The sequence below is a fragment of the Loxodonta africana genome, chromosome 22 (assembly GCF_030014295.1).
Source record: "Loxodonta africana isolate mLoxAfr1 chromosome 22, mLoxAfr1.hap2, whole genome shotgun sequence".
Taxonomy (NCBI): domain Eukaryota; kingdom Metazoa; phylum Chordata; class Mammalia; order Proboscidea; family Elephantidae; genus Loxodonta; species Loxodonta africana.
The window spans coordinates 42,721,536-42,741,834 of NC_087363.1; the positions used below are offsets into that span (position 1 = coordinate 42,721,536).

The 20,299-nt window shown below is 45.8% G+C and overlaps 1 protein-coding gene across 1 annotated transcript in view; it reads left to right on the top strand.

The window, feature by feature from the left end:
* LHFPL4 (LHFPL tetraspan subfamily member 4) overlaps nt 1-19,877 on the top strand; it is a 31,968-nt gene extending 12,091 nt beyond the window's left edge. Inside the window, exons 2-3 of the mRNA XM_064274956.1 lie at nt 15,665-15,901; nt 19,013-19,877. Coding sequence (XP_064131026.1) covers nt 15,665-15,901; nt 19,013-19,113 — 338 coding nt within the window. The 3' untranslated portion in view covers nt 19,114-19,877. The remainder of the gene's footprint in view (nt 1-15,664; nt 15,902-19,012) is intronic.
* The last annotated feature ends 422 nt before the right edge of the window (nt 19,878-20,299 follow it).

Genomic DNA, 20,299 nt, shown 5'->3' on the forward strand with positions numbered 1-20,299 from the left:
AATTATTATAGGAGCAGATCGCCAGAGCTGAGCGGCTAGTGGGTTCAAACCACTGATCTTTTGGTTAGCACTTAACCATTGTGATACCAGGGCTCCTTATACAGTCCATAACCTATCCATTGCCATCAAGTTGATTCCGACTCACATGGCACAGTAGTTTAAGCATTTGGCTACTAACCAAAAGGTCAGCTGTTCGAATCCACCAGCCATTCCTTGGAAACCCTATGGGGCACTTTACTCTGTCCTGTGGGTCTCTTTAAGTCGTAATCAACTCAGCAGCAAGGGGATTGGGTTTTTGTTTTGGTTTTTTTTTGTCCATAACTTATAGAAAGAAAAAAAAACTCAAATTCTTTGCCATTGAGTTGATTTCAACTCATGGTGACCCCATGTGTTATAGAGTAGAACTACTCCATAGGGTTTTCTTGGCTGTAATGTTTATGGAAGCAGATCACCAGGCCTTTATTCCATGGCACTGCTGGGTGGGTTCAAACCACCAACCTTTAGATTAGTAACCATGTGTACCACTCAGGGTCCTTATAACCTACAGAATGCTGGTTATATGCAGGCTCTAGAGCTAGACTGGATTCAAATCCTGGTTCTGCAACTTACTAGCTGCAGGACCTTAGACTTGTGAACTTCTATGTTCCTCAGTGTCTTCATCTGTAAAAACAAGAGAATAACACTATCTACTCTAGAGTTATTGTGGGATTAAATGAACTAATGTGTGTAACCAAAAAAACCAAACCCACTGCCATCGAGTCAATACTGACTCATAGCGACCCTATAGGACAGGGTAGAACTGCCCCATGGGGTTCCCAAGGAGCACCTGGTGGATTCAAACTGCTGACCTTTTGGTTAGAAGCTGTAGCTATTAACCACTATGCCATCAGGGTTTCCAGTGTGTGTAAAGTACTTAGTATATAGTGTTTGACATGATAAATTCTATCTAACTATTGCTGTAACTGTGTATATTTTTTTTTCTGGAGCCCTGGTGGTACAGTGGTTAAGAGTTCGGCTGCTCACCAAAGGGTTGGCAGTTCAAATCTACCAGCTGCTCCTTGGTAATCCTATGGGGGCAGTTCTACTCTGTCCTATAGGGTAGCTATGAATTGGAATCGACTTGATGGCAACGGGTTTGATTTTGGTTTGGTATTCTTTCCCATAATGAAACTATATTGTGCATTATTTTTTACAGCATTTTCTTCACCCAACATATCATGCATATTTCCTGTATTGTTAAATCTTTCTCAGTTTTGATAGCTGAGTAATATTCCATGGTACGAAAGAGCTACATTCCCATATTTTTGAATATTAGGCTGTTTCCTTCTTCCCTTCCTTTTTTTACTTATTTCTTCTCTCTCTCCCTCTTTTTCTTGCTATTATAAATAACAATGTGATGAACACCCTCGGAGCTAAATCTTAGAGCATGTTCTTGACCATTTTCTTAGGATAAATTCCTAGAAATGGGTAAGTTTAGTCAAAAGGGGCGTGGAAATTTTCATTTTTAGGTTTCTGAGATCGATCCATTATTTCTGACAAGTTACATTTGGCCTGTGCATTGCCATTCTTTAACTCTTTGTTCATTTAATTGTTTCATTCCTAGTGACTTAAAATCTCTGGCATAGCCACTTATTAATAGTTGACTGCCTACCCACCTTAAGGTTTCAATAGATAATGTATATACTCACATGGTTCAAAATTCAAAAAGTACAACAGGTCATCGGTGAAAGTCTCCCTTCTACACCTGTAATCTAGTCATCCACTTCCTCTTCCTAGAAGTAACCAGTGTTATGATCCTTTTATAAATCCTTCCAGAAATATTTTATGCATGTGCTGGTAAATACACACCTATACCCACCCACACACAATTTCCCCCTTCTTTGCAGAAATGGTAACATTTGTATCATGTATGTTGTTCATTACCTTGCCTTTCACTTCACAGTGTATCCAGAGGTGCTTCCACTCAGCACATAAGGAGCTTCCTTACTCTCTTTATGACTGCATAGCATGCTATCGCATGGGCGTGTTGGCTGTATCTAATCAGTTATCTGTTGGTGGGCAATTAGGTTCTTTCTAGTGTTTACTTAATACATACAGTGGTATGCAACCTGTCAATAAAAGTCAACTTTTATTGAAGTAAAACATACTTAGAGAAAAATACAAAACTCTTAAGTCTACAGCTCAAAGAACTTTCACAAAGTGAAGACACCTGTTGAAATAGCATTCAGATCAAGAACCTTATGCCCCTTCCAATTACTACCCCCAAGGGTCACCACTCACCCAACTGTTAATCCTGTAGATTCGTTTGTCCTGTTATACTTTCTATCATTTTGAGAGTCATCTGAGTTGTGGCACGTAGCAACTGTTTCTCTGTCCTCGTAGCTGTATATTATTTCATTGAATTAAAATGCCACGATTTCTTTATCCATTCTGTTGTTAATAGACCTTTGGGTTGTTTGGGGCTATGAATAAAGCTTCTATGAATCTTCTAGTATACATCTTTTGGTGAAAACATCTATACATTTCAGCTGGGTATACCCAAGAAGAGGAGGGCTGGTTCCTAGGGGTGATTGGGTAGGTTCCGCCCCAGAGACCCTGTGGCCAGCAGCTTTTGAGGCTGTGATGCACCGTCCTGGGTTGCTCTCCCATGCATGCCCCTCTTAATTTGTAGGCTTTTTCCTTCCCTCTCTGAGAAGGTCCTACCACACAGATCCTCTGCGGACTTGTCGGTGGTGAGGGGCCCGAAGTTTCCTCTTGGTAGTTTGGGCCTCCCCTCCCTGTTTTCCAGGCCCACTTCAGCAGCTGGGCACTGATCCTTCTGCCCCATGAAGGGACATATATGGCCAGGTCTTGCTGAGCTTCCATCTGCAGGACCTGGGTGAGAGGGACCCAGGCTAGAAAGCAGGGGGTGGCAGATCAGAGAAGCCACATCAGGAGGGAGGGGAGGTGGAGGTGGTGCCTCTTTGGTGTGAGCTTCAGGGCAGGAAGCTGTGGTGCATCCAGTTTGACTCCCAGTAGTGGGTAGCACCTGTGGCCTGGCAGACAAAGAGCAGGACAAGAGAGCAAACAGAGACCTCCTTTGGGAGTGCGCAGCTCAGCGGACATCTCTTGAGGGTGGTGTAACTGTATTTTGATGAAACTCTATTAAAATGTTAGTTGTTGTTGTTAGGCGCTGTTGAGTCAGTTCCAACTCATATCTACCCTATGTACCACAGAATGAAGCACTGCCCGGTCCTGCGCCATCCTTACAATCATTGTCATGCTTGAGCTCATTGTTGCAGCCACTGTGTTAATCCATCTTGTCAAGGATCTTCCTCTTTTCCGCTGACCCTGTACTTTACCAAGCATGATGTCCTTCTCCAGGGACTGATCCCTCTTGACAACATGTTCAAAGTATGTAAGATGCAGTCTCTCCATCCTTGCTTCTAAGGAGCATTCTGGCTGCACTTCTTCCAAGACAGATTTGTTCGTTCTTTTGGCAGTCCGTGGTATGTTCAATACTCTTCACCAACACCACAATTCAAAGGCATTAATTCTTCTTTGGTCTTCCTTATTCATTGTCCAGCATTCACATGCATATGATGCGATTGAAAAATACCATGGTTTGGGTCAGGCGCACCTTAGTCCTCAAGGTGACATCTTTGCTGTTCAACACTTAAAGAGGTCCTTTGCAGCAGATTTGCCCAATGCAATGCGTCTTTTGATTTCTTGACTGCTGCTTGGATTGTGGATCCAAGTAAAACGAAATCCATGACAACTTCAGTCTTTTCTCCATTTATCATGATGTTGCTTATTGGTTCATTTGTGAGGATTTTTGTTTTCTTTATGTTGAGGTGTAATCCACACTGAAGGCTGTGGTCTTTGATCTTCATCAGTAGGTGCTTCGAGTCCTCTTTGCTTTCAGCAAGCAAGGTTGTGTCATCTGCATAACGCAGGTTGTTAATGAGTCTTCTTCCAGTCCTGGTGCCCCGTTCTTCATATAGTCCAGCTTCTCAGATTATTTGCTCAGCATACAGATTGAATAGGTATGGTGAAAGGATACAACCCTGACATCAGGCCTGTATCCTATCACCTATTAAAATAGTTAAGTATAAAACATATCATTAAAAAGCTTTATATAAAGGCACGTTTATAGCACAAGCTTTATGGAAAATAAACACCTAAGTATAAAGTATTTTTTCTCTTGCTTATTCTTTAACATTTCTTGGTCTCATCCTAGTTTTATTCCCCCAGTTCTAACGTAGTGTTCTTCCTTTTAACCCTAATCCTTTGATTTCTTAGTTATTTCTTAAAAGCTTAAGAGTATTCCAGGGCCTGAACTAGGTGAAGAGGATTGGGCATGATAGTTTGTTCTTATTTTTATTGTGGTAAATACATATGTAACAAGTTGTTTGCCTCTTCAACATTCTTCACATGTACAATTCCCTGACATTGTTTGCCATGTTGTTCAACCATTACCATTTTCTGTTTCCAGATTTTCCCATCACCCTTGACAGAAGCTCAGTGTCCCCTAAGCAGTGAGTCCCCTTTTCCCCTCCCTCCTTCCCACCTCTGGTAACCACTAATAAGCTTTGGTCTCTATACAGCTTAATATAGTTTTTAATATAAAAGTAATAGATGCAGATGCTTTCAACGCGAGGGTGTAAAGCGAAAAGTAGGTATCCCCCTCCCTTCCTCTCTCCCTCTCCCAGGCCGACTTCTCAGAGGTTGCCCTCCTTAATGTTTATAACCCAGAAACCTATAGATATACAGAAATCTATAGCCTTCCAAAAATGTTTATAGATATGCAAGTTATATAGATGTAGATATGTGTATTCTTTGCAAAATTAATCTTTTAGATTTAAATTTTTAATTTAAGTTTTAAAATTTAGAAGTAGTATGTAGTCACGCTTACTCTGTGAAAAGCTGAAACAGCACAAAAGCGCTCAAGTCCCCACCCTGTCCCGCCTGAGGCAACCACTCTTATAAACTAAGTTTCTATCTTTCCCTGTGCACTGACATGCACATCCATGAGGAAAATATATCCTGTCATTTTCTATGTGTCCCCTACCTTTTTAAAATGTAAGGGGTGTCATGCCCATGTATAGTCTATCTGCTCATTAGGCCAGAGAGGGGAGGGGTTGAGACCTGAATCCTGGCTCTGTTACTTCTCGCTGTGTGACCATGAGCATATCACGTAACCTTTCTGGGCCTGGCTCTTCATCTGTAAAATGGAGATAGCGATAAATGAGTAAGGCGACCTGGTGGCGTAACAGTTAAGTGCTGGGCTGCTGAATGAAAGATCGGCGGTTCGAAACCCAGTGTTTTTCTGGGAAAAAGACCTGGTGATCTGCTTCCACAAAGATTACAGCCTAGAAAACCCTACGTGGCAGTTCTACTCTGTCACGTGGGATCACTTTGAGTTGAAACTGACTCGATGGCACCTAAGAACATAAATAACAACAAGTGGATACACATAAAGCAGTTAGAACCATGACTGGTATATAGAAAACCCTGGATACATGTGTTTTTTTTTTTTTTTTTTAATTACAGTTGCTTTTAGTAACAGCATGTTGCAGAATGCTGTGTCAGTCCTTATAGACCAATCCCACTCTTTCTGTTGGACTGCATTCCGTGGTATGTAATCCTTTAAAAAAAACACAGATGGGAATCATGCTATATATAGTATTTTTGTACTTTGATTTTCTTTTTATCCATAATATATCTTAGAAGATTTTCCACAATAACATATACAGTCGTACCGTATTCTTTTTAATGGCTTAGTAGTATTCCATGACATGGATACACCATAATTTATTTAACTACTAGTTGTCATCAAGTTGACTCTGACTCATGGTGACCCCACGTGTGTCAGAGTAGAACTGTGCTCCATAGTGTTTTCAGTGGCTGATTTTCTGGAAGTAGATTGCCAGGTTTTTCTTCCGAGGCACCTCTGGGTAGACTTGAACCTCCAACCTTTTGGTTAGCAGCCAAGCATGGTAACCATTTGCACCACCCAGGGACTCCTAATTTATTTAACTGGTTCTCTCTTAATGGACGTTTGTTTTCAGTCCTTTAAGATGGTTGTGCAGTGAACACTCTCGTATACATCCTTCATGTATACATGGAGGTTTAGCCATTGGAGAAATTTCTGAGTCAAGGGGTAAGTGCATTTATGATTTTTATGAGTACTGCAAAATTGTTCTCCAAGCAGAGTGAATATGCCACTCACACATTCCACAAACCATGAGGCATACTGCCATTACAGAAAGGATGGCGATCACCCAATCTACCTCGCAACCTTGAGATGATGACGCTGACGTTCAGAGAGGTGATGCGAGTGCCTAAAGACACACAGCTGAAAGCATTTTTTTTTTTTTTGCCCAAAAGATAATACAGACACAAGATAAAACCCGTTGGCGTCAAGTCTATGCTGACTCATGATGACCCCCACAGGACACAGTAGAACTGCCCCATAGGGTTTCCAGGGAGTAGCTGGTGGTTTTGAAGTACCAAACTTTTGGTTAGAAGCTAAACCTTAAACCACTGTGCCACCGGGGCTCCACATACACAAGATATAAAGTTGAAAAGGTATAAAATATTATTGTATTGGTTAAGACTAGGTTTTGCTATGACAGGAAAATCCAAAAGAATCATATCTTAAACACCCAAAGTTCTAGTCTCTTAGGTGTTAGGTAAATAAATTTAAAAGTGCAGAGTTAGGTAGTCTAGAGCTGTTATAGCAGCTCCTGAAGTCATTAGCTTCCTCCATCTCTCCTCCACCACTCCTAGGGTATGGCCCTTGTCCTCATTGTTGGATACGGCTGCTAGAGCTCTAGCCATCACATCTGCATTCTAGGCAGGATGTTGGAGGAAGGGACAAAGAAAAATGGGTCAAAGAGCACACTCTAGCATCCTTATAAATCTGTTTACATGAAGCTATTTCCTTGAAGTCACACAACACATCTAGCTGCAAGGGAAGCTGGAAAATGCAGTCTTATTCTATACAATCAAGGGCTCAGCTAAAAATTGGGGGTTCTAATATTAAAGAAGGTCCCTAGGTGGCACCAACAGTTTGTGCTCGACTATTAATTTAAATTTCACTTCAAACCCACCCAGGGTGCTGAAGAAAGATCTGGCAATCTCCTTCCATAGAGATGACAGCCAAGAAAACCCTATGGAACGATTTTACTCTGTAACACATGTGGTAGCCATAAGTCAGAATTGACTCAACGGCAACGAGTTTGGTTTAATATTAAGGAAGAAAGGGGCAACAGATAATGGAGTGGTTAACTATCTCTGTCAGGATTATATGGTAAAAATTAAGCTTACCTCCTTCCCAAGGCAGCCACTGTTAACATTTCTTGAGTATCTGAAAAAAGGCTTCTTTGTCTCTTATATCCAAGGTTTCTTCCATTCTGCCAAGAGTGGCCATGCCTTGCCCTGACTCCATCCTTCATAATTTGCCACATCTCTTCTCTGTCATTTCCTTTGATTCTCACAAAAGCTATATGAAGTGGGTAGGATAGATGTCATAACTCCCATTTCTCAGATGAAGAAGCCAAGGCCCAGAAAGGCGAACTGACTTTGCCTAAAGTCGCACTGTAAAGAGCTGAGCCTCCTGTTGAGGTGGCACAAGGTGGGCAGTGTTTCCCAAAGGTGGAAGGTACGCCCAATGGCATTAGGTGACCCCATTAAAAAAAACCCATTGCCGTTGAGTGGATTCTGACTCATAGCAACCCTATAGGACAGAGCAGAACTGTCCCATATGGTTTCCAAGGAGTGCCTGGTGAATTCGCACTGCCGACCTTTTGGTTAGCAGTCTGAGCTCTTAACCACTATGCAACCAGGGTTTCTATTAGGTGACCAGTAGTAATCATGTTATTCCATTTCCAATTTCCTCCAGAGCTTCAAGGAAAAAGTCTCAGTGTGGTGCTAATGTGTCTTTAACTCCTCTCAGGCTTACTAATAGGAACTTTTGAATAAATAGAGTAGCGCTTCGGCTCAGAGCACTTGGCGGGCAAAAGTATGTAACTAGAATTTAATAACATTGTTTTTGTTTCTTTATGCTTATTTCCATAGTTTCCTTCTGCTTACAGCAAATGATTCTGGTTTCCTTTTCTTTGAGTGTGATATCAAGTTTACTTTTAAAATAAGTGTATATAAGCTAAAAAGTGAGTCAGTGCAAAGAAAAACCTTAAATAAGGACATATCTGGATTTGAATACAGATCCCACCATTTACTATCTCTGCAACATTGGATAAGATACTTGGTTTCTCTGAGCCTCAGTTTCCATCTGTAAAATTAAGGTGATAGTTTTTCTCACTTCAGATTTGTGATAGGATTAAACAAGATAATGAATGTCAGGAGCTTAGCACATAGTTAAGCACTCAATACTATTTCAAAATATCATTGCATTATTAATAATATTTATTATATTACTAAATATTAATATTAATTTTGTCACAACATCTTCTTGCTACTTGGACTGTGGGGGTAATGGGAAGGAGATGCCCCATCTGAGGTCCCCTGCCTGTACACCAGTGGTTCTCAACCAGGGATGATTTTGCCCCCCAAGGGCTATCTGACAATGTCTGGAGACATTTTTTGGTATCATGGGGGTGGTGTGGCTACTTGCATCTAGAGGCTGGAGATGCTGCCAAACATCCTACAATGCACAGGACAGCCCCCCGCCACAAACACTTATCTAGACCAAATGTCAAAAATGCTGAGATTAAGAAGCTCTGCCCTGCCGTCCCTGTCCCTTCACCCATGCCTGTGCCTCTGCAGAACCTGGCTCTGCAGCCAGTGCTCATTATTTCCAAAAGAGACTTGAACTTGGAATCTGCCTTAGTTATCTAGTGCTGCTATAACAGAAATACCGTAAGTGGATGGTTTTGGGGAACAGAAATTTATTCTCTCAAAGTATAGGAGGCTAGAAGTCTGATTTCGGGGCACTGGCTCCAGAGGAAGGCTTTCTTTCTCTGTCAGTTCTGGGAGAAGGTCCTTGTCATCAATCTTCCCTTGGATCTAGGAGTTTCTCAGCACAGGAACCCTGGGATCGAAGGACGTGCTCTCCTCCTGGCTCTTCTTTCTTGGTGATATGAGGTCCTTCTCTCTACTTGATTCTCTCTTCTATATCTCAAAAGAGATTGACTCAAGATATAACCTAATCCTGTAGATTGAGTCCTGCCTCATTAACATAATTGCTTGTAATCCTGTCTCATTAACATCATAGAGGTTAGGATTTACAACACATAGGATAATCACATCAGATCACAAAATGATAGACAACCACACAATACTGGGAATCATGGCCTATCCAAGTTGACATATATTTTAGGGGGATACAACTCAATCCATAACATTCCACCCTTTGGCTCCCTAAAGTTCATGTCCTTCTCACATGTAAAATACATTCACCCCAAAAGTCTTAAATCAATTCCAAGTCCAAAATCTCATCTTATGCAAAATTCTTTTTTATCTGCTTCCAAAGTACAATGGTGAAAAAGCCACAAGCTAGACATTTCCATTACAAATGGGAGAAATTGGAGGGAAAGAAGAGATAACTGGCACCAAGCAAGTCAGCAGAACACATTACATCAGCTCTCCAGACTTGAAAATAATCCTCTGTTCTCTGATAAGCTCCAGACTCTGGGTGTTGGGCACACTTACCAGATTGTAGGTGGAAGCTCCACGGCCCTGGGCTTCAGCCCTTCCTTCCAGGACCACTGGAACGGCAACTCTGCCCTCTCACATTTGGGCGGTCCCCTTTTCCTAGTCCATCTAAGTGGCAATCCTACCCCTTTGACTCTGGTGGGCCCCATTCTTCTGCCCCTTAAGCATGGCAGCCACTCCCCCTCACCTTTGGGGAGCAGATCTGGCCCCATCCCACTGGCACTTGTGAAAGCCAGCCCCATAGTCTGGAACTAAGTTAGTGAAGATCTGACTCTTTGAAACCTAGGAGGCTATGGCCCCACCCTTTGAAACATCAGAGGCCGTGGCTCTACCCTTTGAGAGTGAGGCAGCTCTGCTTCATGTGTTCCTTGTCTCTTCAGCTTCTACCTCCTGGTTGCTTGGCCTCTTGGCCCCTTGGGCCTCTTGGGCCAGCTGGGCCTCTGCCCTGCTTGGACAAATGTTCCAAAGCTCTTTAGGTCTACCGATGAGTGCCTGGAATCACCCCACGCCGCCAGGAACCCTCCTTTGTAAAGGCACTCAGCTCTCTTGCTCTGTGAGTCAGCAAGCCTAGTTCTACTGATGAGTGCCCAGAGGTATCCCACTCCACTGAGAAGCCTCCTGTGCAAAAGCACTCAGCTCTCTAGTTCCATGGGTCGGCTCCCTCGGTCTCTCCTGGTTCTGTTGCTGCCATTTCTCTGCTACTGCTTCTCGCCATCTGTGCCATCTCCAGTGTTACATCTCTCCTCAGTTCCATCTGAGCCCTCACCAGAATCGTCTTTGATGTCCATAATTCCACCAATGGTCTCTTTAAGACACCTTAAAACTATTCCAGCCTCTACCCATTCAGTTTTAAAAGCACTTTCACATTTTAGATCTTTCTTAGAGCAGCACCCCACTCCCAGTACCAAATTCTGTCTTAGGTATCTAGTGCTGCTATAACAGAAATACCACAAGTGGATGGTTTTGGCAAACAGAAATTTATTCTCTCACAGTCTAGGAGGCTAGGAGTCCAAATTCAGGGCATCAGCTCCAGGTGAAGTCTTTTCTTTCTCAGCTCTAGGGAAATGTCCTTGTAATCAATCTTCCCTTGGACCTAGAAGTTTCTCAGTGCAGGGACTCCAAGTCAATAGGACTCACCCTTCTCCTGGCTCTTCTTTCTTGGTGGGATGAGTCCCTCTCCCCTCTACTTGATTCTCTCTTTTATATCTCAAAAGAGATTGACTCAAGATATAACCTAATCTTGTAGATTGAGTCCTGCTTCATTAATATAACTGCTTTAGGATTTACAACACGTAGTTTAATCACATCAGATCACAAAATGATAGACAATGACACAGTACTGGGAATTATGGCCTAGCCAAGTTGACATACATTTTTGGAGGACACAATTCAATCCATAACAGAATTCAAAGGCATTAGCCTCAGTTTCCTCATCCAGTAAAAGAGAATGCTGAAACCTGCCTTGCCTGTTGTGATTCCTTTTCCTGATGGTCAAGCCTCTTGGCCACTATCCTGGTTGTCCTTCGAGGTCTCTTCTTCTCTTCCCCCAGGTTCCAAGAAGCCTGTCTGATTGGATTTCCTCTCTCTGTTCCACTTCTGGGTGTTTCCCATTACCAGAGTGCCCCCACCCATATTCACCACTCAGGACACTGCAGAACAAGGAGGCAGGGAGTGGTGAATGATAGATGGAGAAAGAGTCCCCCTAGCCCCTCAGCTTTCTCTGACCACCCCTGTTGTTCTGGGTCTCAGCCCCTAGTCTGTTTCCTTTGATGCACCTGTTGACATGTATAACTATACTTTTGGTGTGTTGACATGTTTATTTTATTCCTCTTCCTGTGCCTCTGCTCCTGAGGATAGACACCATGCCTGCCTGTGCCCCCTGAAGCCTGCACAGTCCTGGCACATAGTTGTTGTTGTTAGGTGCTGTCGAGTCGGTTCTGACTCATAGCAACCCTGTGTACAACAGAACAAAACACCGCCCAATCCTGTGCATTCCTCACAATCATTGCTACATTTAAGCCCACTCTTGCAGCCACTGTGTCAATCCATTTCATTGAGGGTCTTCCTCTTTTTTCACTGACTCTCTTCTTTACCAAGCATGATGTCCTTCTCCAGGGACTGTTCCTTCCTGCTAACATGTCCAGAGTACGTCTTGACATTCTCACTTTCTGGCTGTACTTTTTCCAAGATAGATTTGCTTATTCTTCTGGCAGCCCATGGTATATTCAATATTCTTTGCCAACACCATAATTCAAAGGCGTCAATTGTTCCGTCTTCCTTATTCATTGTTCACGGAAGGCACATAGTAGGCACTCAGAAATGTATTTGTGCAGTGTCCGAAGGGAGAGGCAGAAAGAGGGAAGAGATACAGAGAAGGAAGAGAGATGAGGAGGGGTGTTGAATCAATGTTAGATGCTGAGAGATCTAAACAGAAGAGGGGGAAAGGGAGAGTAGAGTCTGAGACTTGAGCACGATATAGACAGGCCTGAGAGAGGGGAGAAGGGACAGACCAAGAAAGATGAAAAGGGTGGGGAAGAGAAAGGAATGAAGACTCAACTAGACAGAGACACTTTAAATGATGAGGCGGAGAGAGACAGAACGCGCAGTCGCGGAGCAACGAGGAAAAAGGTCTCCTTGAGGTCTTGGCGCCTGGGGTGCGAAGGGTGGAGGACCGCGCTCCGGAGCTAGGAGCGGCGGGCTCAAGGAGGAGCGCCAGGATACTGGCGCAGTTTCCATGGAGACGGGGATGCTCTGCGATGGAGAGGAAATGGACTGCAGTGGGCCCGCCCCCTTGGCACCGCAGGTGGGAGGGCCAGAGGGGAGGCGGAGAGCCTTGTGGTTGGGCCTCTCAGGCCCTCTCCCATTCCTGCCTCCAGCTGGGGAGTCGGAGGCGGGAGCCCACGAGCCCAGAGGAGGGCCCTGAGACACCAAGGGCAGGGCGAAGGGCTGGGGCGGAGTCCGCTCCTCCTCTCCCGCCCCACTTCCCAGTGTTTGACCCTCCTCCTCTCCCTGATAGAGTCCTGGAGCTGGAGGGAAAAACAAAAATAAAAGAAAACAAAAAAACCCAAGCCTGTTGCCAGCGAGTCCATGCGGGAGCATAGCGACCCTTTAGGACAGAGTAGAACTGCCCCATAGAGTTTCCGAGGAGCGCCTGGTGGATTCGAACTGCCGACCTTTTGGTTAGCAGACGTAGCTCTTAACCACTGTGCCACCAGGGCCTGGGAGGGGCTTTCAAAAAGGGTCAGGGCCAAATGGGGGCAGGGGTGCAAGAGGGATGAGCCAAGCTTTCTTTGCAGGCTCCTCTTCTTCCTGCCGGGTAGATGTTGCGGTGCCCCAGGGCTCCGTCCTGGGCCTTCTCTCCAGTTTATATAATGTCCACACTCAGGGATTGAAGCCCCACAAATGCCTACGTATCCCAGATTTATGTCTCTAGCCCCAGTTTTTCCCCTGAGCGCCTGACTTCCCTGTTTGAGTATCTAACCACCATCTCAAACCTAACTTGTTCATTATTTTAACTCACCGAGTTCACTCCCGCTTGGATTTGCCATTCCTTTTGCCTTTTTCCCCAGCCCTTAAGCAGAGGTATGTTTCCCCAGGGCTGGGAAGAATTGTCTTGGAGGAGGTGAGAGTGTTGGAGATGGGAGAAGGCCTGCTTCCAGAGTGTGTATGGAGGGAGAGGGGTATCCCGTGTTAGGGCAAGTAGCTGGGCTTCAAGGAGAGGAATGCTGCTTTAGATACAGAGGACATAACATGGGGGAGGGGGCAGCGGTGGCCCAGGGGTGGAATTCTCCCCTTCTGTGCTGGAGACCCAGGTTCAATTCCAGGGCAATGCCACTCATGTGCAGCCACCACCCATCTATCAGTGGAGGATGGAGTGTTGCCCTGATGCTGATCAGGTTTCAGAGGCACTTTCTGACTAAGACGAACTAGGAAGAAAGGCCTGGCGATTTGCTTCCCTAAATCAGACAGTGAAAACCCTAAGGATCACAATATCGGATTCAGAACCAATCGTCCATGTTGTGCAGAGGGACCAGCTGATCATGGAGGTGGCAGGTGTTGTGCATGGGGGCACCATGAGGTCGCTATGAGTCTGGCTGGCTCAGCAGCAGCTAACAAGAACAACAGGGGAGCACGACATTGTAGGAAGTGGCAGAGGACTGTCACAGGCCAGGAGGGTGGGAGAGAGCAGAGGAGGCCCAAAGCACCCTAGGAAGGGAAGGGCCACCACCACTGGATTAGCAGGCTGGGAGGAGTCTGTGACCTAGGCAGCAAGCTTTCAAAGCCGAGGGCTCCCTTCTCCACCCTGGAGACTAGGCAGGCCTCATGGACAGTGGGCAGAACTGACCACCACCCAACAGTTTTAGATTTCATCGCTGTCATCTAAATCCCAAGTTAAATGCCACCCCCTCCCCCCGTTGGCCTGGTGTAGGGTCAAGGATCCTATAGTTCCAACTGGAGTCCTCTGGAAACTTCGGGTCTCAGACACAGTATCCTAGACACAGGTGAGACCGACAGACAATAAGAGGGCAACATCAAGACAGACAGACATAGTCATAACCCAGAGCTAGCTCTCACCCGCAGCCTGCGGCCCTATCATGTGTGGAGGTGATGACTACTGACTAAGTCACCACAAGGTTGAGTCAGGTCAGGCCACTGAGTCCCGTTGACTCTGACTGTCCTTTGATGGGGCATGTGCCCTTCTCTGAGCCAATCATTATTAGCACAGGAATGCAGTGTGCTGATTGGCTCAGGTTTGGGTCCCATGATGCTACGCTAAGTGCTGGGGGAGGAGCCCACTTAGTTCATAGGGGCTGGATTGGCAGGGGTGGGGCCTAAACACCTAGGGGGTGAATGCTGAGGAGGGAGCAAGCAGATGAGTAGCCGTGCATTTGGAGGTCCTATCTTGGCCTGCCCCTTCTGCCATCTGCCTTTCTCTTTATCTGGAACTCCCCCATTCATTCCTTATTTATGTTATTACTGTATTTATCATTATAACTATTTTTTAATAATAATAGCTAATATTTATCGAGGACTTACTGTGCCAAGCACTTGACATTTGCTGCCTTTTGTGATTTTTACAATTGCTTATAATATATAATATCCCCATATTATAGATGAGGAAACTGAGGTGCAAAAGTGAAGGAACTCACTTAAGGTCACACATATAGTAAATAAATGAGCCAGGGTTTGAGCCCAGAATTCTACTACACTGCAAGCCCATGAGGCCAGGATTCATGTACCCGCCCCCCAAGTCTGATCTCCTACCCTCAATAAATACTACCTGAGCAAGTGAACGCTGCCCTGTGCAAAGTGTCCTGCAAGCCTTACCTCATTTAATCCTCACAACAATCTTATGAGGTAAACACTATGGTTTCCGTTATACAAAGAAACAGGTTCAAAAAGGTTCGGCAGCTTCCCCAAAGTCCTGTAGCTGAGTAGGTCAAGAACTAGGCTCAAACTCCATCTTTCTCATTCCATGGTCCCTTCAGATTGGAGCTTAACTGCGTGAATGAAAACGTATTCCCAGTATCTTGAAGAAAAGAAAACGGCACTTAATAAATGAATAAATAAAAAAAATGGGAAGATTGGAGAGGGTGAGCATAGACAGGAGTGCTAAAGGGAGATGAAGGAGATGGCTGTGATTTTCTATTTTTTCGTATTTCCAGGAAGGCTTCCTGGAGGAGGAGTTGATTTAATGGGAAAGCAGGCGTTTGGGTTGGAGAAACCAGGAGGGTGTCCTGGATGAGAAGCTGGTTTGATGGGGGAGGGAGAGGGCATTGTAGGTTCTGGAAGGTTTCTGCTCCCCAAGACCGATCCCAGACCCTCATCTGTGTCCACACAACCCACAATAAGTGGGTAATAAGCACTTTGGTTGATGGGCAGAGTGGGAATGCTGGGGCCCAGACTGAGGAGGGTTTCTGGTGGTCTTCAGGCTCTGGGGAGTAATGAGCCCCTTCTCTCTTCCTCTCTGACCATGGTGATGGGTCCGGCCCTCATGCCCCCTCAGCTCTGTGCCTTGTCCTGGGCTGCATGATCTTCCCAGACGGCTGGGACGCCGAGACGATCCGGGACATGTGCGGGGCCAAGACTGGGAAGTACTCCTTGGGGGACTGTTCGGTGCGCTGGGCGTACATCCTGGCCATCATTGGCATCCTCAATGCCCTCATCCTCTCCTTCCTCGCCTTTGTGCTGGGCAACCGGCAAACAGACCTGCTGCAGGAGGAGCTCAAGCAGGAGAACAAAGGTGAGTGCCAGGGCTGTGGGGCTGGGCCGCTGGGCTGGCAAGGCTTGCTCTTCCAGGGTCGGGACCATTTACAGTAAAGGTAATAAAAGTGATGCAAAAATCGGAGACGTTACAGACAGTACAGCCACCTTCAAAACAATTTGATGAGACCCCTCAAAGTGGAACATTTGCACTCCTTTTGACCTACCAAACTCGCATCTGGGCATAAACCCATGAGAAACATCCAGGAAAGCACGTGGCAGTAACTTTCAAAATAGCAAATAGTTGAAAACAACCTAAATGGCCATCATGGAATAGTACAAAACTATGAACATGAGTGACCATCAGTAACAGAATGGATGCATTTTGGAAACGTGATATTGAGAGAGAAAGAAAATCAAGTTCCAGAAGATGACAGATACATATAAAACCAAAAAATCTGTTGTTGTTGAGTCGATTCTGACTCAGAGCGACCCTGTAGGACAGAGTAGAACAGCCCTGTAGGGTTTCCAAGGAGCGGATGGTAGATTGAAACTGCTATCATCTATCTATCAGTGAATCCATCTATCATCTATCTATCTAATCTATCTGTCTAATCTATCTCTGTGTATCTAATCCATCCATCCATCATCCATCCATCCATCCATCCATCCATCCATCCATCCATCCATCCATCCATCCATCCATCCTCCATCTACCGTCTATCTACCATCCGTCTGTCCGTCTGTTCGTCCGTCTGTCTGTCTATCCATCCTTAAAAAGCAAAGAAATAACTAGAAGTGGTAGGATGGTGGCTATCTGGTTAGGATGGGACGGGAGGAAGCCAGGAGCATTAGATGGGGGACATGTAGGTATATGCAAGTTATTGGTCAAGTTATATATAGTTCTTGAGTGGTGAATTCATAGGTGTTTATTACAGTATGCTTTGTAATTAGTTTTGTACATATCAAGTAACATATTAAAATATAATAGAGGAACGAAAATACTCATCAGGGCAGAACTTCCTTTTTCTAGCACCCTCTTTACCTTCCTCAGGTGTGACCACTGTTATCAGACCGTTCCCTACGTGTCTACATACATGTTCCTTTAAAAAATACACAGTATTGTTACATACTAACATAAATGGCATCTTCCTAAATGAATCCCTCCTAAGATTACTTTTGTGCTCAACTCTAGAGCATGTCTTAAAGATCTTCATCATTTCCTGGAGATCCACCTCACCCTTTTTATTCCAGCGTTGGAATCGATGCAAGGGCAATGGGTTTGGTTTTAGTTTTTATTCCAATGCTTAGTATTATCTAAAATGAACGAACCACAGTTTGTTTAACCATTCTCCTTTGGGGGCTATTAGTGAGGTTTCCAGTGTTCCACTATTACTGACGTTGCTAGAGTGACATTATTATACACGCCTTCTCATGCACAAATGCAAGTGTTTTCTCAATGTTTTTCAAGACTAGAATGGCACACTTAAAATTGTAATGATAGTGGCAGATTGCTCACTAAAGGAGTGGTACCAATTTGCACTCGAAGAAGCTGACTTTACAGTCAGAGGCTTTTGACCTCAAAGCCCGCCCTGCACCTGATCAATAAAGGGACCCTGCAGCAGTGGGCAGAAACCAGCATATGGCTGTGTTCTTTACTGTGCAAAACGGGAGTAGTGGTCTTTATAGTCACACCCTTCCTTGAGCTCTTAGCATGTTTGGCACTTTACATAATTAATTACACTAATTAGGTCCATCTCTTAGAGTCTCTCCTCATCTGTAAAATGGGCATTAATCGTAGTGAGGATTAAATGAGATAATGCCTACACAGTATTACCTCATTTGACAGGAGATAGTATATATTATAGTTGAACTCTTGAACTGCAGAGGCAGATTTTCCACATTGGAAGCAGGCTGAACTAAGAAATCACTTAACCTCCTCAAACTTCAGTTTCCTCATGCATACAACCAGGGCGATGAGAGTTGTACCCCCTCACAGAGCTGTTGTGTGAAGAGGAAATAAGATTGTGCGTGTACAGTGGCGAGCAGTGTCTGGAAAGTGGTGAGCGCTCAGTAAGAGCGTTCAGTCATCACAAAGACCCAGTCAAGTAGGCGTGCTGACCACCATTTTACAAGTATGAAGGTTGAAGTTGAGAGAGGTCCAGCGACTTGCCCAAGGTCACCTAAGTGGTACATCCAGAATTTGAACCCAGGTTGAGGTCCAAAGCCCAAGCATGTCCTCACTGTGCCATGCTACCTGTCCAGCCTGGTTAGGCTAGAGATGGTCTGCCCCCTCTTCTGGGTCCTCCTGGGCTGCTGGTGGCTGACCAGCCTTCTCTGGGCTCCTCCCTCAGAGACCTTCAGACCTGATGATTTCTATGGTCTTTGCATGAAGTCAAAGGCCACCCTCTAGTGGCAGCTTCCAGAAGTGCAGGACCAAAGGCTTAGTATGTCTGGCCTTTCTAATGTGAGTAGGATCCAAGAAACTGGTGTGAGCTGGGCGGGCTTAGCATTCCTCTCCTTTCTCCATAAAGCTCCTGAGCCTCAGTGTTAAAAGTAACATAAGGGAGCCATCGTTTGCCTCTCTTCAGCGTCTGGGGATTGTCATCCCTCACTCAGGAGGAAAAGGGCCTGATTGGCAGAGAGAGTTCAAGATGAGTGAGCCTCACAGCTCAGTTCTGAGTCAAAGGCCTCTGAAAAAAAAGTCAGAAATAAACTGCTACCATTTCCAGCATTCACTATGTGCTAGACACTGTGCAAAGCCCTTTATTTAGCTCCTTTTGACGTCTCAATTACTCTGTGAAATACATTGTTGTTGTTGGGTGCCATCGAGTCAGTTCTGACTCATAGCGACCCCATGTACCACAGAACGAAACACTGCCTGGTCCTGCGCCATTCTTACAATCCTTGTTATGCTTGAGCCCACTGTTGCAGCCATTATGTCCGTCCATTTCATTGAAATACATTATTATCCCCATTTTACAGGTAAGGAAATTGGGCCTTGTTCAAGGCCACCTGGCTGGTCAGAGGCCTGGTTGGGATTTGAGAGCCAGTGCAAGTAATATTTTTGCCAATTTTGCCCTGGGGAGTGGCCAAGGGGAGCCCTGACGCCCTGGCAGTCTGTGACTCTCACTCATTCTCTCTTCCCCAGATTTCGTGAGCACTACAGTAAGCTCTGTGTTGCGGCCAGGGGGTGATGTCTCTGGATGGGGGGTCCTTCCATGTCCTGTCGCTCACTCCCAGGGACCCTGAAGGCCAGGATCACAGCCCAGGAGTTGACCTGACCTCAGCCTGTCCTGTCTCCTGCCCTCTCGTCCCTCCGATCAAGCTCCAAGGGAAGACCTGACTCTCACACTGACTTCTCACCTACTATCTGCCTTGCTTGGAAGAGAGGACGGGGCTGGGAAGGAGCCTGGGGAGGGGAAGCCCCTGCGGGGCCAGGTTCTGGCTCCATCCTCCTTTGACCCAGGGGAGCCCTGACCCCCACAGTCCCCAGGGCTTTTCCTCTCCCTTCTAACCTGGTCTGGAGGCCCTTGCAGGACTGCCAGGGGAAGGAGGCCACCATGGCTTCAGGTGTCCAGGCTCCCTCCATCTGGAGGCTGTTGTCTGGCTATATCCTGGCCTCCTCTGGCCCCTGCTTCCCACGGAAATTTAATCAAGACACTGCCCTGGGCCCCTTTGGTGGACTGGGCTCTTTCCTACTTTTTTTGCTGACAATGGTTCCACCACATGTCACAGTGCCCCAGGTGCCGCCAGCCTTCCCAGGACCTCTACTCTCGCTCGAGCCTGTTCCCAGCTCTCCCAAAGGAGCCTGAGCTGCAGTGAGAGGGAAAGCACGGGCCTCCCTGCATCTGCTGACTGGGGCCCTGCTCAGCCCAGAGTCTGAGAAGAGACAGACAGGCTCTGGTGGCAGTGGGAGGGGCTGCTCTGACTCCTGTCTTGGTGGTGCCTGACCTCGGAAGCTGGGGTTTTGAAGCTGCTCAGCCTGGGGCTGGCCTTGCCTCCCCTCTGCTGAGATGTCTTGCCAGTGACCCTTGACCCTGGCCTGTTTTGTACAGCACAGACTTCTTGGCCCTGTTGTCAGGGTTAGGAGCTGGGAGAGGGGTCCAGGGGTGGAGAATTAGGAAATGCATTACTCCTCCTGTCCCTTCTTACGTCCCTCACCCCTGGCGTCTACCAAGGGCAGAGACATTCTTGCCTCTTTGATACTTTTCTGCATAACTTGAACTTGCAGGTCACCTCTGAACAGGGTACCCCCTGTCCCCAACCCCAGGCCTATTCCCCTGTCCCTGCCTCTTCCTCCTCCTAGCCCACCTTCTCGCCTTGCGATATGCCCAGGGTCCACAGCCTGATGGGCAGTGCTTGGAGCCAAGGCATGAATGTGTGTATGTGTACGTGTGTGTTTAAGTGTGTGTGTGTTTAAGTGTGTGCGTGTGTG